The sequence below is a fragment of the Buteo buteo genome, chromosome 1, assembly GCF_964188355.1.
Source record: "Buteo buteo chromosome 1, bButBut1.hap1.1, whole genome shotgun sequence".
Taxonomy (NCBI): Eukaryota; Metazoa; Chordata; class Aves; order Accipitriformes; family Accipitridae; genus Buteo; species Buteo buteo.
Window position 1 is genome coordinate 71,755,912 of NC_134171.1, and position 25,382 is coordinate 71,781,293.

The 25,382-nt window shown below is 43.2% G+C and overlaps 1 protein-coding gene across 2 annotated transcripts in view; it reads left to right on the forward strand.

The window, feature by feature from the left end:
• Window positions 1-20,641: 20,641 nt before the first annotated feature.
• The window catches only part of TBC1D9 (TBC1 domain family member 9), a 54,608-nt gene continuing 49,867 nt past the window's right edge, over window positions 20,642-25,382 (forward strand). For both annotated transcript variants that reach the window (XM_075035958.1, XM_075035966.1), the window contains exon 1: window positions 20,642-20,771. In XM_075035958.1, coding sequence (XP_074892059.1) covers window positions 20,645-20,771 — 127 coding nt within the window. In that variant the 5' untranslated portion in view covers window positions 20,642-20,644. The remainder of the gene's footprint in view (window positions 20,772-25,382) is intronic.

The window sequence follows — 25,382 nt, forward strand, 5'->3', positions numbered from 1 at the left end:
CTGGGAGTCAAGGCCATAACAACAAAAGTACGAATGGGCATATTGCCCCTGCACAGTCCTTAGGTCATCCTGACAAGTAAATGAGCTTTTTTCCAGCTTATTTTCAGGCAGTGAGTACGTTCAGTTACATGAAAAGATGTCTACCTAGGGTGAACAATATTGCCATTAATGGCATAGAAGGGAGGGAGGAAGCTTTTAACCTGATATTTCTGAGGAGCTTTCCTCCAAAAGAGGAAGGAGATGCGACTCCCCGCCAGACCTCATCACGCTTGATGCAGCGCAGCAGGATGCTCTCTGCAGGCACACGCTGCAAATAGCTTTTCCATCTCAGAAGTCATCGCCTTCCCCCTGCACATCACAGGTCTGACAGGCCCGTGAGGGTGAAACCACGTAAAAGAAGCAGTGCTGGAGTGGGGTCACCCTGTGAGAGGCCCTGGTGCCTCCATGGTGTGGATGTGTCTCTGCATCCAGCCAAGCAGATGCTGGTGGGAGAGCTGCTGACGCCCCCGGCATCACTCCCAGTGCTCACCCTTTAAAGACAGACCCATGGCACTGCCTGTCTGAGCCAGTGGGTGGGAGGGCTGGGCTGTGCCCACCAGAGAGGGGTCACATTTGCCACCCCGTGGTGCTGCAGGGGTGTCCCAGCAAGGCCACGACAACCGGGCTGCAAGTGCCGGTCCATCCCTTCGGCTGATGGGTCTGCAGGGCCATCCTCTGCCCCCAACACGGGAGCTTCTTGTTCCTCCTGAGCTTGCTGCTGCGCTCCTTTTAAATTTAAGGTCACTGACACGTGGAGGAGCTACCTTCTTGTCAGCTTGCTGAGCCTCACGGATGAACCAGCGCTGCCTCCGAGGCTGATGCTCAGCTGCTTGGCACGCGAAACAGTGAGGATGTGTGACTTGCTCTCCTGGGTCCCTCCTTTGCCCGGTAAAGGTTTCCAGGTCTTGCAGAGGAAGCCCGACTCCTCTCCAAAAGCACCTCCCTGCCGGTGCACCGCAAAAAGCTTTGTGTGCCCCAGTGAGGGAAAGTGGCAGAGCTTGGTTGACCCTGTTCTGGGATTTTAAATCTGTACCCCTTTTTCCCAGTACCATAGAAAGGTATATTTTCATGATAAGTGGAATGGCCCCCCTTTTCCAGCTCCTACCCAGGCCTAGCTGCTGTAGGAGGTTAAAGAGAGATGAGGGAGCAGCTATATGCCGCACAAACAGGACGTAGAGACCAGGCTGGGTGGATTGCTCGACGCAGGCTGAAATCCAGATCTGCTGGAGCAAGGGCAAAGCTGGGGGTCTGCATCGAGCGGTACAGGAAAGCCCATGGAAGTGACCTGGCTGGTATCTGAACTAATGTCATTATTAGAAGGAGGCTTAAACATTCAAAGCAATGAAATGTTTAAATCTTTCACCGATGCTGCTTACCACTGAAATGTATGCTATGAAAAAGAAAATATTTCTGCCGAGGGACTTGTAAATAAGTGTTCTTCCATGACGTCTGAGCATTAGTAGATGCATTTTTACAAGCTCAATAAATGCAAATTAGCAATAATGTTTCCCTGATTTGGCATTCCTTCCTCTTGCACTGAGGACAATGGAGGTGCAGCAGATAATGGGATATGTTTATCTATGCAAGGAAAGGACTCTTCCTTCTCAATAATCAAAGAATAATTTTTCATGCCATCTTGGTGTAGTAATATGCTCTCACCATCTATCAGTCTTCCCCTGCACTGTAACCTCATCTGTCATCCCTCAAAAATAGGTTTGAAAGGTGCAATTGGTTAAGCAGGCAGTGCAGCTTTATCAAATAAATATTTCAGGGGCACAGATAATAAAGCGGAGCGAGGCAGGAGGAAGGAAAATCTCCGTGATGGGCCTCGCTATTCTGGCTGTTACCAGACCACCTTCCAGCTGAACGCGTGGTTGAACAACTGGAAACAAACATGTAGGCACCCCTGGCTACCCAGGCTGTCAGCATAAAGGGAGACTGGCCAAGCCGGGATGCATGGAAACAAAATACTATGTCATTAAATATAGATCCTGATAGTCCAGAGATGCATCTGAATACATCAGCCTAAGTTTGTTGACATGTTGATTTGCACCAGGTGAAAGCTGCTGTCGTCTTCCCCATGGCGTCACTCCAGTTTCACCCTGGGCTGGGTCTGTTGAACCTAAGCGACGATTGGCAGTCGATGGAAAATTCCCAAGCCTCCGTATTATCCCTGCTGCCGTGTTCATTAACTGAGATGCAGCCACTAAAGTAACATTTGAAAATATTTATAATAGCAGTCACTTTTATTTTCGTCCTTCTGCAAAGCACAGGTCTACACATGAAAATTAAGGTAGATTGTAGGAGGTTGTGGATTTATACTGTAATATTTGTATCTGGATGATTCCTTGGAACATAATCTTATTCTGGGGGAAAAAAAGGAGTCCCTTCATCCAGATCAGTATAATCCACTTTCAGATTTATGCTTGATGAAAGCAAAGTTATTCTTAAATACATCCATGTCTGAACATGGAGTTATTTTGGAATGTTCACACAGGTTATTCATTGCATTGGAGTTTTGTCCTTTGAACAGATTACTCAGATTCCACTGATTTTAATTTTTTTTTTTCACCCACCTGTTTTTCTCCTCCTCCTTCTCCAATTACTTTGATGCTCAGCTACCAAAGAGCACACAGGAAATGCTGAGAGACTGACTTAGAGCTGGCAGCCAGCCCATGAAACCCTCACCAAGTCAGAAAAATTCTTCTTTAGCACTGGTTTTTTCCTGCTTTTTGAAACCAGTACTAGCACTTTATTATCAAGACTATCTGAGAGTAAATGCCTCTCTACAAATCAGCTGAGTTTGGGTTGGTTTGGGGTTTTTTTTACAGGAACGGTAGAGGAAACAGGTGTGTAACTATTTTGCACGTTCTCCACCTGTGACTGGACCTCCTGTTTCTTCTTTATATTAAATGTCATGGACTGACTGTGTTACCCTCTCGTTATCCTGATGAGGGCCTGCACAGAAGAGCGCTCTTGAGGTCCTTCGGCATTAGGAAGGTACATTTCTGCATCTTTCGAGCCAAGCGAGGGACAACTCTAAGATACTTTTGCAGGCACAATGAGAGGGTTGGGATCTAAAACAAGTGGCAAAGCCATGTTCAACAGATAGCACATTTAGCGTTACAGACAGCTAAACTGTTGAAACTTGCAGGGTTGCCTCCAAAAGGCATTTTTTACTACATCATCAGTTTTTCCAAAAACAAGCAGAATGAGAAGAAAAAAACTCTAAAAATATAGATGGGCGAGAAAGCCTGTGACTGCTTTGCTGAAATGTGCATGCAAAAACAGGACCTTCCCTCAGTTACCCAAAATTCGTCTGTGTACATGTTGGTGTAGATCTTCATCTACTATAGCTATTTCCTTCTGTCTCAAGAGTTTGCTTCCTTTTTTTTTTTTTTTTTTCCTTGTTTTTTAGGGAAGGAAAAAAAAAAATCAGTCTGACCAAGACACATATGACTTTCCAGTCTCTGAAAAGCTCCATGTCTGTTCTTGCCTTGACAGCAATTACACTTTGTCTTTTCAGGGCAAACCACAAGTAAGTCAATGAAGCTGTACAGGGAATGAGAAGTATTCCTGGCTGCTTCTCTTTCAGATTTCAACAAATTGACTTCTGAGATTTTTCGAGTCTCTCTCTATATATACACACACATTTTGAAATATGTTAGGACTGGAACTACTTTAATGCTTATTTTATGAAAAACTGAATCAATCTTTTGTTTTTTGAAGTTGTTGTGCCAGATTACCTTCAATACTTTTCAATCCAATGTCTGACTAACTTCCTTGATTTCCCACAGCTGGTTTTCATGGCTACAGAAATCTCACTTCTGTGCATAGGTAAGCTGTCAGAAAAAACAAGTTCTGAGCTATAAAATAGCTATTTCTTCTAAATTACTTGTTGTAAAATTTCGGAGATTGAATGCTTGAGCCTCCATCCCACACCACAAAACTGATATATGCAATGACACAGGCTTTCATCTTTATGTGGAAGCCATCTATGCTTCCATAGGACAAAGAAAAAAAAAAGTACAATAATTTACAGTCATTATTTTCAACCCTAATTTTCTTTTGCCTGCAGTTGCTGATTTGTGAAGAGCTATGAGCTGTGGACTTTTGAGATAGTTGCTGCACATCAGTGCTCCTGAGTGGGGAAGAGAGGTGGTGTCCACTTCCCTGCCCACACAAACACCAGGCTCATTACACAGGCTGAGATGTAAGGTGCACCACCAACATCTCTGTGGTTTGGACTCACAGACAAGGTAAAGATGCTTTAGAAACATCTGTGTAGGGATTGTGTGTTAGTCACGTTGTGATTTTTTTTTTTTTAATTTATTTTTTTATCATCATCATCTTTTGTTTTTATTTTAAAACACGCATCCAAGCGATGCTGCCTTTTTTTATCACAGGGGAATAGACTGAGCCAGCCACGCAAGTCCCAGCTACTGGGGGTGCAGGGGCTGACCCTCCATCCCTACGAGCAAACGTGTGCAGGGCAGCGTGCCGTGGCCTCCCGGCCCTCCCGCGGGCTCCAGCGATCATCAGTGTGCGGCACCGGCCATCTCACCACCTCCTGGTATGTGCTTTCACTCCCAGCACATAGAATATGGGGACAGGAGCTCCTCCAGCTCATCCACCGCTTTTAGCTAAAGGATCGCATAAGCTCTTTGGGGAGGAAAAAAAAAAATCCACAGGTAATCAGGTATTTCATTGGCATTTTGCAGCTTCTGGAAGGGGACAGTAGCAATGTCATTAGCAGGGATTTACAAAGCTGTTATTAATGCATATGCATACAATATAAATAATAATACATAATAAATTAATTCTACAGAGAAACTAATGGAGTTCATCAGCAGGGGACCTTTAGAAAAGTATAGAGAGTTATTTCAGAGTTTCTAACTGGTAAAAATGTTCACTTGTTAAAAGGCTGCGGGCTGTCATTAATAGAAAATTTTAATGTTTGGTACCTAAACTTGTTTCAGCCTTGGAATTGGTTTAAGGCAGATTATGAGTTATTTAGAAAGGAATTTTATCTTTTTTGTAGGTTGGTATGTTTATGGACTGCTCTGTATAATCCATAGCTGATATTTTATGGGATAGTGTTTCCAAAAAAGATGTTACATTTTCAAAAATATGCTTAACTACTCAGCGTAGCTGAAGACTAAGTAACGTCTCTGGTGCTCTACCTGTTGTGAAACACTTTCATACTTAGTCATACCTAGAAAAATTAATGAAAGTGGTGAAAGTGGTTTCCTGTTGTGGTTATGTGCCACTAACAACTCTGCTTCCGGGATGCTGCGTAGAAAAAAACCCACAGAAGCAGCCTTTTTTGTGTTTTAATGGAGCATGTAATATTACTTTAAATGTGTATTTCTTGACAAATTATTTTGAAAGATTCATTCAATACATCCCTCTCTTTTCTTTTCTTTTATTCTTTTTTTTTTCTTTTCTTTACATGACAAGATAGAGATTTCAAGAATAATTAATTTCAGTAAGACAGTCGTGGTGCACACATTGATAGATTTACTAGCTGTGAGATAATGACTTTTCCCCATGAGTCTGTTAAGTAAATTCTTCCACTATCAATCTTAGGTACTGGCATATTTTATTCCTTTCCTTTTTCATCGTTGTTGTCATCTTTCGTTCATTCTCTGTCTTCCTTGGTCTGTTAACTGTTTTCCTCCTTTTCTTTCCAGCGATACTTTTGTCCCTTCTGATATGAAACCCTTTCTGCACTGGTTCCTTTAATTCTTTGTTCTTCTGGTGTCTCATCACCACATTCAGTCATACTTAAGCCCCCATCTAATCTATTTTCCTTTCCCACTTTAATCGAATGACTCCTCCTTCAACTTCTGAATTATTTATGTTCTCCGGATCACATTGGTTTTGCTGTTCTTGGTGGGTTGGCTTGTTTTTCCCTTAGCCAGTAGTATGTCTCTTATTCTTTTCTCTGTAATGGGCAAATTATTAGGCTGCTCAAATTGGGCTGATGCAAAGCAGCAGGATTAATACGGATAAGGCTTTCTTTGTGTGAAGTGATCTCTCATCAGAAGCTGTTTGGGGTTTTTTGTTTGTTTTACCTTGCAATTGCGCACTGAAAGTAGGCAATTTAATTCTGCTGTGGCGAAGTGAGCCTGACCCTGCTTAACAGGCAGCTGAGCAGCCAGCTTGTATCAGAGGCTGTTCCCCTGATTTCAGTGGCACTCCCAGGACAGTACAGTATTTGGATACCCCGCTGGTATAAATCCAGATAATTCAGCCATCATACTTACCTAGGATTGGTACATGGCTTGTACAGGCACAAAACAAAGTTGGGTGATCCACAACTGTATTGGTATCAACAGTAACCTTGTCTAAGAACAAACACATTGGTTTATGATTTTTCTATGATAAATTAGCATTTTTCCTATTACTTAACATTCCTTTCCACATTACCTCCAGCTCCTATATGAAAAGGTGATGTACAGGTGAAGTTTGTCACACCTGTGTCTCCCTAGGCAATTTTCAGCATCCCCATTCATCACCTGAAATAACCACAAGTCAATGCTGCCTTTGGGGATGCAGTTCAACAATATGGTACTTGTAACTTAGGGCTCTGTACTGGATCAGATCCTTTGGAACATCTGATCCTTCAAATCCTGTCCAAAACCTGTGACTGATCAACTTTGTGACAGGCTTGGGGCTGGATCAAATATTTTATCCTTTGGAGCCAGCACAGGGCTGGCATTACTACCATGCTCTGACTAATTTGATGGCAATAAGATCCTGTGGGGACAGGACCGATACCACTGGGTGGGCTGGCAGTGCCGGACCTAGAGTTATTGATCTGGGGAGTGCAGCGCCTGGGTTAGGCTGACATTGAATTGCAAGCTCCACCTCGCAGGCAAGAATGCCCTGCACGGAGGCAGCTGCCTGTGAACAGCCTTGGGTTTCCACGGGGTACGTACGGCCCCACAGTCTGCCACGTGGAGAAACAGGTCCTGAACCGGGCAGAGGATTTTTGACACTTCTGCGGGCTGTTTCAACGTCTTCTAGTTGTATGGGAAGGCAAAGTGAGGTCAGCCTATGCAGTGCATACTGATGTGGGAGCAAGAGTAAATTGGCCCAGAAAACTGAGAAAATCTCTTAATTTTCATGTCTCTAAATTTGTGTGTGGAAATGTTGTTTGAGGTGCTATGGGTACCTGGTTCGCGTCCATGCCTTCCCTAGAGGGTTAAGTAACACATGCATTGCAAACTAAAAAACAAGTTAATGAGTTAAGTGAAGAGCTTTAATTCCTTTTTGTTCCTGTTCATGTGCGTCCACATCCAGTCATGATGGAGGTGGAAAATAATGCAGTGATAGAGAAGACAGTGGCACTCCTAGGATGCTGTGGGCCTATGCAATCACTAGCCAAAGTGTTATCAATTAATATGTATAATATGATTGAAATAACCAGGGACCTGCTAAAGTCCTGTGTATAACTCCCATCAGTTAATATTTAAAATAGGGAAACAATAACTAGACATGATTTAGGGTTTAGGAACTAACTACTAGACAATGGGGCTTTATGTTTATGTCAGAAAAGGTAATGGGTTGTGGTCTGGTCAATAGACCTTGAAGAACCGCTTGGAACTACCAAGATTAGGGAAGAAGTAGCTAAAAGGTAATTCCTACAAGGGGAGATCATGACCACCTACTCAAATGATACCACCTACTCAAAGGAAGACAATGAAGGAAGAAGACAGAGTCTGCGCACTACATGAGAGGCAGAGAGGCAGAGAAGAAAGAACCAATCATTAAGGGAAAAAATACTGAATATGTGTTACTTAAGTATATAAATGTGGGAATTTTCAAGACAAAGGTGCGCTGTCTTGATACAGGCACCCATTCATATACGTCAATGAGATTAATTTGAAAATACTTTGACTCTGTGTGTTACTGGCTTGCACACCAGGTAAATGAATCCACTTTTAGGACAACAAAAGTACCAAGAGATTTGCCTTCAACTGAGGCTGAAAGCCACAGCCAGAAAGAAACCACCCCTGACAAAAAGGAGTTGCCTAGAGGAGCTGGAAAAGGAGATGGTTTGAGCAGATAGCAAGGTACTAGCACTGCAAAGCACAGGGCACATGGCTCTGGTAGCACTTGCTGGGATCCGGTAGAGTTGGCTTTGCGTACACCTTGGCATGAATTGCCATGCTGGTTTTGTCGACTGAATTCTCCCCTGATGCAAAGGTACCAAGGCACTGGAAGAATCTGCCAGTGTTAAAGCACTGTTATAGTTTGACGTGCTGCCTCACTTCCTTTTTGTCTTTCAGTTCTTCTCCACCATTTCTTCCATACAGTTCTATTAGTTGCTTTTCTCTTTCTCTGCTTTTTATCTCTACATTTACATTCAATTTTCTCTTCATTTTCCTTCAATGTTAAACCATTTCCTTCTGCATTCTCCTTCTTCCATTTCTGTCATCCATTTCTTTCACTTTCGTTTGACAATAGCCAAGAATGTGTTGAAAAATGATGCATCTTCCTCTCTTAGCCCCTGGCAGAGATTACTGGAATGGCCCAAAGGCACAGTTTTGCCCTGAACTCAGATGTTATCAAGCAATGACTTATGAGGGTGTCACCAGTGACTGCAAATATTTTGCATACTTGCACCCAGAGAGGGTATGAACCTCCATCAAGGACATTTTGGGGTGGGGTGTGGGGAAGTTAACAGTGCTTTTGCTGTTTCTGCACATGTGTATGGGAGTAGGTACCTTGGTGCTTTATACTAATACATTTTGATCCACTGCCACAAATAAGGGAGAGCCTGTCTTTGCCTCGGGGGGAACCGGGGGAAGACATTAGGGCCTTTATGGATGCCTGGAAAGCAGGCAAGTACTGAGCTGAAGTAACCCGGAGCCTATGCAGTTTATGGCCACTCAGGCGAGGCTAACTCGAGCTCAAAACACCTCTGGTACCAGAGGCTGGCTGTGTGGTGGTCAGGGGCTGGTGGAGAAGCTGGCCGAGTGCCTGGGCTAGCAGTGCAGCCAGTAAAAGTGGGGACAGAAACCCTCATCCCAGATTCTCAGCAGCTGCCTTGTGGGCAGCCAGGAGGAGTGGGATGGAGGGAGAGCAGCAGCCAGGAGCCTGCCAAAGAGCTGCTTTTGTCTGCACTGCTAAAATTGTGTGTGACTTACTGTGGCTTAATTAACAAAGAAACCCAAATGAAGGCAAGCTTTCTGTAGCTTTTACCATCCAGCAGCTGGGCTGCATCAGCAGGCTGTCTTCATCATGAGAAAAAATAATGGGAGCTTTTTTTTTTTTTTCCTGGGGTAGCAGGGTAAGGTAGCAAAGTCTAAAGCCGTGCTGGTTATAAGCAGAACAAAAGATACTAGCCTTTTAACTGGGTATTAACTTAAAATGAGAGCTTTAATTTTACCTTGGAGGTACCTCAATTACATCAGTAGCATACATGGCACAGAAGTCCCCCAATTCTTTCTTTCTTACATCTGAACTTTGACCTTCCTGTTTGTCTCAGTTTTCTGAGACATCTAAAACTGCAAGTTTCTCCAAAGTGTTGCAATTCAGGACTGTTGGAAATTCTGTCATGGTAATGTGACCATAGTGTATGCATACTGATAAATTCCTTTAAAAATAAAATTAGCAAATGGTTCACTAGATATTGACTGTCACCCTTTATTACTGGCAAATGCATCTTATACATTATATATAAATACATGCGTATAGATTAATAAAATGTGTATATATATGTTTACAAATGTTAACATTATTTCAGTGTTATTTTTTTCCTTTGCACAAATTATTACAATTTTGATGAGCTCAAAATCCTTACCACAAACAGGGGTGTTTGTGGGGATTCTGCCCCCCTCTGTGAAGTGTAATGTGTAAATCAGTGTTTAAATCGACATGTAAGGTTTTACAGATATAGCTTAACTTGCAGTGGCAAGCAGGGTGGCAGTTCAGCTGAGAGTACCTATCATCTATACTAGATTTCTGAAAGGGTTAAGAACAGATCTGGGTATGTGTGGTAGAAAGCATGGGCATGATCCTCTCTGCTACAGCAGATTTAACTTCTATGATGTCCTAAAGGCTTTCTCTGACACAAATTTCCACCCCCCAAAAAATTAGAAAAAGCTCTTCATGCAGACATACTTCTTCCTGACTATTGATTTCTAACATCTCTCTGATACACTGCTCCCTAAACTATAGTAAAAATGTACGGGGTTTTTAGAACAAAAACGATTTTAAAACTTCTGACATGTTTAACAGAAGTTTCATTTCTGATACAGATCAACTTTTACATATTCTTTCTGCTACATCAGGGTAAGTGAGCAGAGAAGAGTAAAAAGATGTCAGAATTACCATAGGACATTTAACAAAACTACACAGATCACTACAAATGTTGTTGTCATGCTCATCTTGGACACAACCGTCCATGTGAACTGCAAATGAAATGAACAGCAGAATAAAATATTAATTGTACTGAAAGCTCTTGGCATAGTCCACGTTGTAGTTCAGGTTGTAATCCAATTGCCATAGCTGTGCGTGTTCATGACTTGTCAGACGTGTGACTTTCTCAACAGATTTCTTTCAGAGCTGGTATTTTCCACAACTGCTCTCAGTGACTGTTTTCAAGCAAAAGAGGAAAATTTGAAGAAATTCCACTTCTTGGTTTTTGAGGTCTGTACCACTGAGAATATCCACCTGAAAGTGATCCAAAGTATGCTTTTCTACAGAAAGCTACTGCTAATACATGTAGTTGACTGCAACATTTGATTTATTGTAGATGGTTTTTCCTAGGCAGTGGGATGGAAGGGAAATTGTTATAAATGACTGAAGAATCATTTTTAAGTATTCCTGAGGGGCAGCTTATTCTTATCAGCACCTACTGGCCCCTTATTCCCTCACTCTAAATTCCTCCCATACAGCTCCATCAGCACAGCGAGTACAGAGCAGCTCCTTCCATAGGAGCCATTAGCACAAGATATAATCGCAAACACACACATGAAGTAATCACTCAGCCCACAACAGCAACTTCTTCCAGGGGGAGGGGGGCTGTGAGTTGTTGTATTCTGCAATATACCGCTAGTTTTGCATTTTTATTTTCAAACAATCAACTTCTGTATTTTTCCATAACTTGCACAATGAAATGTGCATGCTGGTAATGTGTTCCTTGGCCAGCAGGGAGCTGTGCAGAAATTGCATCAGCTGTGTTGGTTTCTACATTCATTTGAATAGACACCCTTATCTGAGCTGTAAGCTATGGATGTATTGTAATACCAAAATAAACTGCCACTTTCTTCTGCCTACAGGAAGAAAAGGTGGTTGGAAGAAAGTAAAGAGGATCCTAGTGAAGAAATACCAAATTTTACAGGCTGGGACTAGAGAGGTGAGAATGACCAGATTAAACAAAAAGACTGAGGGGTGAGTTCATGACTAGATCCCCTCCCTAAAATCCACCAAAGCATGGTAACGGCCCCCTGTAGTGGCCTCTGCAACTCCAGACAGCTCAGGATCCAGCCACCGGTGCCAGGTTGATGAAGCACCATGCCTGTGGCCAAGCATGTTTCAACTCATTTCCCATCAGCTATCGTCTTGGAGGGAGGGAGGTTAAATCTGGTCATTGAATGGAAATGGGGTAGGTCTGAACTTCAAGCAAGTGAAGACGGGCAGTTGGGTGGGTTGGTTGGTTGGTTTGTTTTGAGAAGAATCGGAGTAGGCCTTCCGTGCTGCTTCACAAAATTGTTTCATACCTTTTCTTTTCCTGTGGTAATTAAAGACTTTTTATCTCCCTTCACCTAAGTAGCCTCTTCCAAATTTCCTAAGAATTAAAGATTTATTAAGAGTCCAGTTGGCATCACGTTGTCTTATACTGAGTACCACCTCATCCCAAAGTTACAGGTATCCATTTCAAAGCCTCCTTTGGCCACGCCTTTTCGGTGAACACTGAAATGTACGTATTATTTTGATCTACAAAGCCAATAACAACAACAACAATAAAAACTTGCATGCTTTCTTCTACTTTTAGGTTTCAGAGAGCTAAACACAACATAGTCTTGTAAGCATGGAGACAACAGTGCTCTAAGAAACTGAAAAATACATCAACATTATTCAGGTCAGTGCTTCTTTACATGGTTCGTTCAGAAAATTAGCATAAACCAATTCATGTATTTGGTTTTGTGAGGCTATGTGGATCAACTGCTGCAGCAAACCTGGCCTCCTGGGTTACACCAAGTACAATGACATTATTTATGGGGGATTTTAATGTGTTCAACTGGAACTGATCTGTTGTTTTCGAAGAAAGTCAGCTCTTCAAATTCCAGTATCTTAACTCATCTTGGTGTTGTCTATGTTATTTTCAATAAGCAGGCAAGTAACTGGTAAACAGTTTATTACCCATCATTTAGATGTCAAATCAAGCATACTTTATAAGTGTTTCAGGAACTGCCTAGTTCCTTTAAGAACATACAACAGAAATTTTTAAGTACTGATTCAGATACCAGCTGCCACATAATATATTTTTAAGCATGTAGTCACACAAAGCAAGATTCCTCCTTGACGTATCTTCACTGATTACCCTGGAGTTGTATTAGGAATTCATTTGGTGTATGCCACATATTCTTATATTTTGTAAGTAAATGGGGGACATCTCAGAGACACTTAAAAAGAAAGACAAAAATAAAAAAAGGTAAAATTAAACAAAAGTACATAGCACAATAATTTGTGAAATACTTAAAGTAGTGATTATTCAACTATACCCTATTTGCCCCAACTGTTTTTTAAAAAAGGGCCCTGCTAGGGTCATCAACGAGTTTAATCTAAAAATGATGCTCCCAGTTTGACCCATGTTCAACAGACTATTGTAAATCTGGCACTGCATCAGAAATAAGTATCCAAGATAATTGGTTTTCTGAAAAGCCTGTTCAACAAAAGAGGCATTAGTAGAACCCAGAGCACAAATTTGTATTAACTACTTCTTTATTAAAAAAAACTCAAAAAAACCCCCAAATCCCCACAAATAAACAAAACACCACCCCCATTTACAGTCTCCTTCCAGACAGACACACCCACAAATTATGTTACTATCTCTATGCCAGTTTACCAAATCAACATCTTCGTCAACTCCCTCCATGATCACATCAGATTATTTGGTAGAAGGTAAGGGCCATTTCAATTAAAGAGAGGAATTGCAATTATTATAATACATTACTATGACTCTTATTTATTAACTGAGTTTGTAAGCCAAACCAGGCGGGAAATTTCTGTATTCTGCTTCATGATGTCTCCCTGCCCAGTTATGCTTTGGAGATCTCTGAGCTAGTTTTCATGTTTCCGGTTTCAGCCATCAGAAACATTGCTGGAGATCCTAGACTAACAATGAGGAAAGCACTAGAATAAACTAACTGTAAATTAAATTTAACTCTGTAAATCATTCAAAACACAAATGAGTAAACTGACAGACCAGTATCCTGGCTTTTCCCTGTGTTTCTGTAGATCTAATGTAAGGTCATTCCTCATCTTTCATGGAAAGTTGCTTCTCTAAATAATTTCAAATCAGATGTACACTCTATTTTAGCACAACACAGATAACAAAAACAATGCATAGAAAAGCAAGGAATGTCACTGGAGGGTAAAAAAAATTATTCTGAAGTTAAGGATAAAACAAACCTAACCAGTTTATGAATGGGCAAAATTAATTAAGTCTTATGACACATACTAAAGTATTTAAATTCAGGTACGTGGCATAAGTAATTAATGAAGAGATTCTGGGGTAAATAATTACAGAGTATTAACACTCTTAAAGCCAAGTTAAGTCCAGCATTTCTCTGTTGTCCAACATAACTTCTGTAGTCCCTCAAGAAATTTATCATCTCCAACTGGTTCAAGTTATTAATTACAAGAGCATGTAATGAAACCATCAAAATCTCTAAAAGAAACCTCATTCCTTGCCAGTGTTTTTCTTCAAACCTTCTCACTCCTGTCATGCTGGAGAAGCAGTGCCAATGAAGCTGCTTGCTGAACTGGTTCAGTGACTTCTCATCTGTCTGACTGCTGGTGGCTCCTGAAGGTGCTAACAGGAAGGTGCAAGATGACGGTGGATCGCTGAATCTGAGAGAAAGGGGTAGATTGTGCTATAACCAAGATGTATACCTCCCTTTTTTTCTAGCATCTCGCTGAAGTATAACAGCACCTTTTTCAGGGCACTGTTGCATTTAAAGTATCAGCTGCCATCAAATGTTTGTTGGCTTTCCACTTAGGTTAGTAACATTAACTCAGCTGTGTAGCCTCCTGAGGCATATTCAAAGGGCTGTTGTTTTTCTTCTCAGTTTTATGATTATGTCAGCTTTGGTTTGTTTTAGTAACTTGTTTGAAGTTTTAATTCTTAAGCTTTTTCTCTTTTCATTCCACTGGAAGATAGCAGATGTTGAAATTTTTATACATTCATCCTTACGTTGATGTAGTTCCCACATTTAAAAACAACAAGATTTGTTAGTTAGTTAGTTAGTTAGACCTAACAAACTATGGACTAGTTAGTCTATCACTGAACTTTGTTACAATAACAGATTGATTAATCTGCCACAATGTTAACAAATAGTTCCAGGATGAGAGTATAACTGTATTTTATCTTGAACAGTCGATATATGGTCTCATGGAAGTAGGTCCTGTCAAACAAAGCTTGTTTCTTTTTCTGGCAGGGTGAAAGCTTTGGTCCATAGAGATAGTAGAGTTGGTATCACATGTCTGGATTTTGCCAAAGCGATTTTAATTGTAAAGATGGATCATATATGGAATTAACTTGGTCATAACAGCTGGGTATAAAACAGACCCACAGAAAGATTTCAGAACAAAAGGGTAACAGTGAGTGGGATGGTTTGTAGCAGTCCGAGCATAATTTTAGTATTCTACATGCTCAGCACTGTGCCAAAAGATCTTTAATGACAATGTTTCTAAATGACATAGGGATTGACAAGATAAAAAACAGTGATGTAAATTCACTGCCATATGAGGACCCAGATTATTCTACTACAGCCCAGTGCTTATGTGCACAAACCAGATATAAGGCAAAGAGTACCAGTTATATCCAAAATATGGGTGGCTGCTTTGGAAAGCTCCTCCTGCATGAAGATTTTGGATGAAGTACTCAATGTGTTCCCAGTGCGGTGCTGTGTCAAAAAAGGATGATTCAGACAGAATGTCTCCAAAGTAGCAAAGACCTCACTTCTGTCAAACCAGAACAAAAATTGGTAAAGCCCTGTTAAAATACTGTGTCTAATTCTGATACCTACACTTCAGAAATTATCAGAGTTCAAAGGATAGTGTAGACATAACAGGAGAGCTGGAAATTGTGAGTCTTATCTGACACACCTCATGAAGCAAGGTAGGCCACAAACGGACATGTGGGTTGTGGGCAGGCAGCTGTCTTACCTGTGGAGAGCCTGGTACGCCAACAGTGCTTTACAAAGAGTAAAGTAGTCACTATGATACCTAGGGGTAGTTAAATATAACGACTTGCTGGAAAGTAGGGAACTGCTTTTTATCTACCTGCAACAAGGTGTCCCTTTGCTACAGGTGACAGGCAGAATCTGACGAAAGACTGGCCTAAAAAAGCTGTCATTCACAACGAGAGAAAAGGTGGCATATTCAAGAAGAGCTGTCATATAGGGAAGTGCAAAAAATGCATCGCAGAAAATGAAACTGTTTTATTTAACCTTCCTTGGAAATGTAGGTTCCTCATCCAGACTGAAAGCTTGCAGTCAGTTAGTCCCAAATTTGACAGTCTTCCCAGGCAATGAAAGTGTTCTGGGAAGAGAAACAGACAACTGAATATTATCTTTAAAGTTGATGTTTCCTGTCAGATAGGCAAACATAAAAGAATTCAGCTGTAACAGACCTCCTGGTAGGTAGGTAACTTTAGTAAAAGCCTCTTGTTGAATATGGGTAAATTAGAGAGTCACTGTCGAAAGCTCCTGCCAGAGGGTCAGGTGCTCTCCCTGCTGCCTTGCTGCATGCCTGAGACGGTTCAAACACTGCTCTTCTGTTCCACCTCTGGTGTGCCAAGCTCCAAAATGAGCCGCTAGAGCTCAGTGAAGATCCACCCTGCTGCTCTGTAGGTACCCGGAATAAATGCCGAACATTTCCCTTCTAAGAATCACCACATCAACAGGAACAGAATGCCCTGCTGTTAACCTGTTATTTTGAAATCACCTTTCACTCGAGCTAAATTAATGCAGAAGCCAATAAATTTTTTCATTTATGGCATGCAATATAGGCACAAAAGAATACAGAAAGGAAAATGGTAAAAAAACCCAGTGAGATTTGTTCTTCTGCAAAGCAGCAAATCCAAAAATCTTCTGTCAGCATCTTTTTAATGAGGTGCAGATGCTTATCTAGCCTATGCAGTTAGGGCACACTTTCTCCTCTCAAATTGCTTTCATGCTGGTAAACATGCCCCCCATCTCTTGTTGCAAAGTCCTGGGGCTTGTTTGGGATTCGTTCTGATTCCTTCTTGCTTCTTGACCTTGAAATATTTTGTTTCCAGATTCCCTTGGGAGACATTTTGACATTGTCCTCCTGGGATAGTAAGTGATATTTCTGGTGGCCTGGTACTGAATAGCTGCCTCAATCCTACCAAAATTAACTCTTTCCTATCAGGCAGGTGGTGTTGCAATTTGGAGTAAAGACTTGAATCTTATACTTCATATAAAATGTACGTCTTACAGCAGGCACTTGACACAAATGGGACTCATGTATGCAATCAATCCATTAATGGCTTTTAAGACTAGACCTAAGGAGCATAAAATTATTCTGGGATGATAAAAGGCTTGAGAGTGACTAACCCTGGTCCTGCCTTTGAAGGATACTGTGATCACAGCTGGGAAGTGGGGAATTGCAGGTAGCGGATGCTGTGATTTGATTACTTTTACTCGCAGACTTGCTGGACGACCCAAAACAGGAGTTACTTTGTGTGATTCAGTTTGCTCATCTGTACAGTGCTCATAATATGTACTTGCAGGAGCATGATAAAAGTGACATTATTTGTGAATGCTTTGAGTTTTTTTCAATATGGGGTGTTAAGGGCAAATAAACACTAAGGTTTGTGGCACCTGAGTTGACCACACACTAAGAAATCTCAGACAATTTTTTTTCCCCACTTTCTGTTTCCTCCCACACCGTAAATGCAATGTCCTCCAGTCTTTTAAAGCTTTAGCACTATTTATAAAATAAAACACTTCACACAAAAATCTAAACACCCACCTCTCCATGTGCAACTATGGTATGGATTTATAACACTTGAAGGCTCTAAGCTTCTAGATAATGATGGCTAAGGGCTTCTCCATGCTAAGGTAAGTCCTCATGTAGGACCTAAACGGCTATTGTTCCAACGTGAAAAGTGTGTGCATTTCTCAAAGATAATTTTTTACATCCTCATATTTTATCTTTGCTCCTAGTCAACTGAATGGCTGTCCTGAACCACTAACAAATGCTAGTTGGCTGCATCCAAAAAAGAGCTCCATTGTAAGAAGGTCTTCCAGGGAATAAATGGTAAAATGTCTGCTTTATTTAATCTTTTTCCTGCTTGAGTACTGTTATTGTACGTTAGTCTGATGACATTGCACAGAATGGTTGTCCTTCTAGAGTTGTGTTTATTTTCTTCCCTGAGAGGTTTATAATATAGCATTATAGGAATTAACTCCTTAGTTTGTATTGATATCGGCTCCTGACTGCTTTAATTCATTTTTCAAAATTGAATGGCATATGTTGAAGTTTTAAATCTAATGCCATAGACATGTTTAAACAGTCCCATTCTGTGTTAAAACCAGACTGAAGTTCCAACCTGATAATTACAAAACAAGCTGGGGCAATTATTCTTTTATTTCCTTTTCAGGGTTTTTTTTAAATGCCTATTATAATTCACAGGACTAGCCAGAAGTTCTGTATTTTGGCCCCAAACTACACGATGAAAAAGAAACTTCTGAAACTTTGTAATGGAGCATTAAGATCCGAAAAAAATACACATAGACAGCATTTTACATGAGGGATAAAAATACACGATGGACATGCAGGAGAAAATATTTGCATTGGCTTCAACAAAAAGGTCAGCCATGATAGCACATCACCTATTTTTCATTATTATGAAAGCAGATCAGGTTTCCATTTAAAAATGCCTTGATACTACCTACAACACAGCAGCAAAAAAACCCCAATATAACCCCATTTTAAATGCCATTTACTGGAGTGATGACATTTTATTCCTTTGCAGTTTTATTCAAATGTTCTAGAATACTTAATGGAAAATAAATAGGAAGGATGTTAGAAATTACGCTTTTGGTGTTCTTTATGACAGTAATATATGTCACCCTACTCGCATCTAAAACTGACTAATTGGCACTAATAAGGCCTGGCAGCTGTTTTCAGTGCTTACAGTTTTGCATGCATAACTGCCTGCACCCACTGTTGAAAAGCAAGTTCGGAATGGGAAGCAGGAGTTCCCAGCCTCTGATAATGCTCTTTTCCTTCTTGAGGTCAACTGCACTGTTCACAAAGAAAATTAACTTCATCACCAGCTCTGACTGCAGCAGAGTATCACTTGGTTATTCTTTCCTAAAATGTCAGCGTGGCTTTAGCAGTTCTACTGCAGGTTGTTGGCCGTGATGACATCACTAGTATGTAATGCCATTGGTACTCCTGTGACAACATGGGAGCATTGATGAGCCTTGTGTGTGTGACTTCCTGCCTTTACTAAAGGAAGCTACTAGGAATTTTTTTGCCAGGCTAGAATTTAACTTTCAAGCTACTGGGCATGTAGGTTTTAACTAGAGCTGGTTTAAAAAAAAAAAAGAAAAAACAAAATTTCTTCTCAAAGCTATAAGAAACTTGCTTGCTCAGAATTTTTCATTAAAAATGCTGCCCCTAAAAAACCCCTTCCAGTTAAAAGGGCGATGTTCTTTCAACAATACTAAAATTCAAAATAATCTGATTCTGTGCCAAATTCTGAAAGGGTGAAGAAGCTCTTCTGCATTCCCATGCAGATAGCAGTCGCCCGCCTTAGCGGCAATGATGAAAGTTCCCCACAGTGCAGTGGGACTGAGAGCAGTACTGTCAATTTGTAAGTGTTCATCAGAGACGGTCACTTCCCTCTCCTGAACTTTTTACCTACGCAGTAACAGCCGCATGACCACTACCTCAGATGAAGAGTCACTTCTCCCATGACCGTGTATCCGCCTCCACGTGATGAGCGCTGAGTCCCAGCTCCATGCCAGCACCAGCTGATGAAAGGCTAAACTCTACTGTAAAGCTACGGCCTGCGTATGAAAAGCTGGTGCTTGGAACATGGTTTTACTGTTTTCTTTGGGATTTAATTTACTCTTCTCGACACCTTTAATAAACCAAAGATAAGTATCTGCACGGATGGTAAGAGTTTTCTGATTAAAGGGAGGCCAGCGAGTCCACTCGTTTCCTGACAACTTGGAAATGAAACAGTCTTCAGAGAGGCAAGGGTACAAAACATATGTTATCCATATATACCACTTATACGCTCTGAGTGTGGGTATACCCACATACCTGCCAAATACAGGGTTTTTTTCAGGGCTTTTTCTTCAGGCCCTCAAAAATTCCGCCCAATCTTAGGCAGCAGGCACGGCGTGGTCCTCAGGCGCATAAGTGAACTTCAAAGGCGGCCTGGGGCACGGCAGAGAAGGGGTACCTCAAAAGGGGCTGCCGCAAGAGGCCAGTCCCCCCCTGCCTCCTGTGGACGGCTTCCTTCAAAGTCGAGGCCAGAGCCCTCTCTTCCTTCCAGCACCCCGTTTCGCAAACCCCCTCTGAGCCACGGGGTGAGAAGGCCCCATCTTTCAAGGCAGGCGGTTAAAAACGGGGGAGGAGGCAGCTACCTCCTCCCCGCTCACCCTGCAGATCAATACCGGGGACGGACCGCCAGCCAGCGATGGCTGCTGAAGAGGCAAAGCCCCTCCGGTCCCCGGAGACATGGGGGGGGCGGCCGTGGCCCCGCCACCCTCAGGTAGGACCGCCCGTTGCAACGGCCGCCCTGAGGAAACCAACGGCCGCCCTGAGGAGGCGGCGGCGCGCGCCGCAGCCCCGCCCCGCCGATTCCTGGCGGGCGGCGGCCCCGCCCCACCGTGCGCGCAGGTGCGGGGAGCGCGGAGCGCGCTCCGCTCCACCCCCCACCCCCCCCCCACGCCCCTCCGCAAACCCCACAGGCAGCGCGAGCGGCGGCGCGCGGGGCGCGGGCACCCGGCGTCTCTCCGCCGGCTTTTGTGCGGGGGCCCGGCGAGCGCGCGGCGGGCTCGTGCCGCTGATGTCACCGCTGCCCTCGGCGCTGCGGCGGGTGCTGCCGGGGCCGCTGCCGCCCGCCCCTCCGCGCCCGGCCGTGGGCGGGTAGGCGGCGGGAGCCGCGTGTGTGTGTGTGGGGGGGGGTGTGTGTGGCATGAGGCTGCCGCCCCTTCGCCCTGTGCCCGCCGCCGGTGCCCGCGGAGCTGCGCCGTCCGCCGCCGCCGCCGCGGCGGCCGCCGGACACGGTGGAGTCTGATGCGGGCGGTGCGTGCGTGAGTCACCGCGGCCCGCAGGCAGGCAGCCGGTCGGGCCGGCCTTTGTCTGCGCTGGGAGCATGTGGGTGAACCCCGAGGAGGTGCTGCTGGCGAACGCCCTGTGGGTGACGGAGCGGGCCAACCCCTACTTCATCCTCCAGAGGAGGAAGGGGCACGGAGGCGATGGCGGCGGCGGGGGACTGGCGGGTAAGGGCGGCGGCCGCCGGGGTCCCGGGGGACGCGGGGGGGGTAGGGCGGGGCAGCGCTTGGCGCCCACTCCCTCAGCGGCTCCCCCGGGCTGGCGGTGGGTCCCCGCCGGGCGGGATAACAGCCCTCGGGGGAGCGACACCCGCGCAGCCGCCGTGGGGCGAGGCGAGGCCGCGGGGGACCCTCTCCGCTCCTCGCCGCTTATCCCGGGGGGTGCGGGGCCGGGGCTGGGCCCCCCAGCGCCGTGCCGCGGGGGGGGGGAAGCCGGCGTCCCCGCCGCGGTCCGGGGCGGCGGCGGCTGGCGCCTCACAGGGCGCTGTGAGGCGGCGGGGGCCTCGGGCGCCTTCGGCTGCTTGGCTGTGTGGAATACGGTAAGGTCTCCCTGAGGGTTTACGCGCTGGGAAGCTTTGTGCGGGTAATCGCCGGTGTCCGACGCCTTCGTGCATCGGGGTGTGTGAGTCGCCCAGGTTCTCGGAGGATTTTCGTTTTGAATCCTCTAACACACGTCGTTTAAGATAAGACCAAGTTGTAATTCACAAACGCGTACTGTGAGAACAGATTTGCTTCGGCTTCTCCGTATTCTTCGGGATGTTCTTGTAAAGTGCTTTGTTTTCGACTGCTGGCAACTGGAGACGCTTTTGTAGATGTTTGGGTCATGCGCTTCTTGGTCGCCATAATACGGTGCATGTATATTTGTTGAGACCTTTCATCATTTTTAGGCAACGTATATGCATTTCTATGAAATTGGAGATGTGGAACCCGATGGTGTTACCACCAGTCCTTCTTGAATTGGCAGAAAATGGTCAAACTCGTTCTCTGAAAAGCTGTGGTTTCTTCCTTACCCACTTGCATTGCAACTAGTTCTTCAGGCTAATCAAAATAAACATATGGACTACATCTGTGTGTGGTTCAGGGTCCTGTGCGTATTTACCAGGAGGTTAAGTGTTTCTTCAGCCTTTGAATGCTCTATGGACTTGTAAACAACTTATAATCTAAACTAACTAATTTGTTATCTAAACTAACACTGTAAAGTGTGTTTTCGTGTAGGCTCTTGAGATCTTAAGTCTTCTTCAGTGTTGTATGTTGACAAACCACCTCATTCATGCGTGGAAAGTGACCAGCAGCCGGTCCACATTGACTGTAGATTTTCTTTTTTACTATTTTTTTTTTCAGTCTTACAAATTATGGACAGTGTCGGCAAATACATAAAAAGCATATCTTGCCTCAAAAGTTCACCCCTGCTGTATTTACTGAGAAGTTCTTTGCAGGCTCTCCTTTCATGGATTACCTCCTGGCCTCTTAAGGATTTCTTCCTCTATCTTCCTGTAAGTGGTCTGATAAGGCATTTTTGTACCTTTCTGACTTTGTTATCTTTGAATTAGACATCGTTTGAGATACCCAGTCAGTTTTCGAAACGTTTCTTAGTTAGTGGGAAAACATGTTGAGAATTTGAGGTTTTCTCTTCAACCTGTTTGCACAATGCATGTATAGCTAAGCCTTCTTGCAGTTGTAGGTATGATAGTCTGATTGATGGTACCACTGTACAGATGGAGAGATCACTTTTGAAGATTTAGTCCTTGAGTGGGAGTAGGATTCATAAATGTGCACCCCTTTTTTTGTGAAGACCAGATAAACCGGCAGCATTTGGTAGGAGTTCAGAATACAGAAATAGTTCTTTGTTTCTACATTTATTCACCCCCTTGGAATTTAAGTTTCTGTGCACTTTATCTGTTATTTTAGTATGTGAATGCGGTCTGTATAGTGAATATGATTTAGAATGCAAAAGTTCCATGTGTATTTTGAAAACTGCTTTCCATGTAGCTTTTATTAGTGTCTGTGCTTTGTCTGGAATTGCAGCTGCTGTGGCACTGAGGTAGTAGCAACAAGTAGCTAAACAATTTCTAGGGGTTTTGTTTGTTTGTATGGGGAAGGGCTGGGAAAAAGTTGTAGCTTTTTTCAATATGTTGCCAGAACCATAACTAAACAAACACCCATTACTAGCATGCAGAAAGTTATTAGTGCTGGCAGTATTTAAAGGGCTGTATGGGAACATGTTAGACCTTGCCATTTTAGCACATGGGTTTTTGACACAGTGGTCAACAAAAGGTGGGAGAGGAAGAAAGGAAGGGACGTAGAGTGTCTGCGCCACTCCCAGCTTGGTAGGCACAGTAATAAGTAGAACTTTCGATTATTTGTTTTTCATGGAAATACTGGAATTTTACACCAATTGTTCTAACATTGAGGACCCAGGCAAGTGAAGGAAGCTAATGGATTGTTCTTGGTAGGTAAGACTGGTTAAAAGCGAGGTATTGAGGGACCTAGCTGATCTTGAGGGTTCAGAATAAATAAATCAGCTGAAACATTCAACAGGGTACATTGTTTGCAATAATGATAGCATTTAGGATGACACTGTGGAAGTTCTGTAGATGATAACGATCCAGCTCTCGTGATGGAGGTGGAGGTTATCTGGTCAAAAGTAAAGAAACAGAAAAAAAGAACCTTTTGTGGATTTGGGGGTTTTGGTTTGTGTTGGTTTGGGGTTTTTTTCCCCTTAATTGCCCTTTCTGTAGTGATATAATGCTGAAATTTGCTCAGATATAGTCTAAGAAGTTACTCACTCATGAATGTGGTATAGAATTTGGCCTGCTGTGGGAAAACCAGATTATGTGTCCTTGAAGTTGACTAGAAATACTGTATGCAAGATTTTTCACTGTGGTGGGAGTGGTCTGAATTTATATGTGCAAGAGAGGATGTAAATACAGCTGTCACTTTTTTTGTGATCTAACTTCTGCTGACTTGTACTCCCTTGTTATTGACTCTTGAAGTCATTTGTCTTAAATTGTAGAATGACAATTGACTTTCAAATTGATGAGACTCTGGGTCTGATGACATGAGATGGCTTCACGATGTAACTTAAGCAGTGGTTGGACAATGAGAAGCATTGATTCTCTGGCATTGCCCTCGAATCTAGGTGTGCTGTGAAACTAACCAGTCAGCAAACTGATCAGGGTTAAGTCTAATGTCCTTCTCTCCCTCTGCGAATATGTCAGACTTCAAAGAACTTGAGTTGGGGCCACACTGTAATGCAGTTGTGTTGGCATGGCTGAAGGAAGAGAGTGAATGCTTTCCTGTGGCTGAATGGGGAATGAGGGGGGAAGGCTGGGGACAGATGTCTTCAGACAGCACTGTGGCTGGATGCTGTGACTGTGAAAATGTGTCTGAAGGCTGATGATGACCCTCAAAGTGGCTGCCAGGTTCTCCATGTTACTTGTCCTCCATCACTTACTACCATCCTGTGGATGGAGGTTGCCATCACCAAAGCAAAGTTCAGAAGACCCAACCTTTTAGGTCTTTCAACATGTCTCAGTCTAAAAACTAGTTTATCTAGCCTTGGGGGTGGGTGAAAGTGATTCTTGGTGGCTTTATGTTGAAGCAGAAGAGTACTCGTGTTACCTGTTCTCCTGGATCCGCTCTGAGTGCAGCAACCCTTTGCATGAAAAGGAGTATCAGTCACTTTGGCAGAAGGTGTGAAAAATCAGCCCTTTCTGCACTGATTCTCTCTTCTTGGCCTCGGTTTGTGTAGCTTAGTTGAACAGAGAAAAGCCCTTTTATTTAAATATTTGTTTGGACATGGGAGATATTTTCTGCGCTTATTTTAATATTGGGTTGTAACAAGTTAGAAGCGTGATGATCATCTTATGTGTTAGGGCAGTGTCCAATCAGTGAGTCCCTAGAAGTCATCTCTGCTAACAAAATTGTCATGGTTTAACCCCTGCCAGCAACTAAGCACCATGCAGCTGCTCATTGACTTCCCCCCCCACCCGGTGAGGTGGGGGAGAGAATCGGGAAGAAAAAAGTAAAACTTGTGGGTTGAGATAAGAACAGTTGAATAGAACAGAAAGGAAGAAAATAATAATTATAATAACTAATACAATGACAATAATAATAAAAGAATTTGAATATACAAAACAAGTGATGCACAATGCAATTGCTCACTGCTCACCAACCGATGCCCAGTTAGTTCCCAAGCAGTGATCCCCCCCAGACCAACTTCCCCCAGTTTATATACTGGGCATGGTGTCACATGGTATGGAATACCCCTTTGGCCATTTTGGGTCAGCTGTCCTGTCTGTGTCCCCTCCCAACTTCTTGTGCCCCTCCAGCCTTCTTGCTGGCTGGGCATGAGAAGCTGAAAAATCCTCACCTTAGTATAAACACTACTTAGCAACAACTGAAAACATCAGTGTGTTATCAACATTATCCTCATACTGAACCTAAAATGTAACACTATGCCAGCTTCTAGAAAGAAAATTAACTCTATCCCAGCCAAAACCAGGACAAAAATGTATCTGATTAATAGCTTGCTTAAGAGATACAGCTTTTCTACTAAGTCATGCAGATCCATTTTTATACTGAGTTAAGACCTAGAGTCTTTTAAATGGTTGTGTCTATGTCAGTACCAGTCACATCAATGCGACTCTCCTTTGTAAGCGTACCTTAATTGAAGGGTTGTTTGGGTTTTGTTTTCCTTTTTAACAAAGGAAAAATGGGGAAGACTTGTAAACTGGATTTTAAATTGGATTTTCATAGCTGTTCTGCAAACCCGCATTA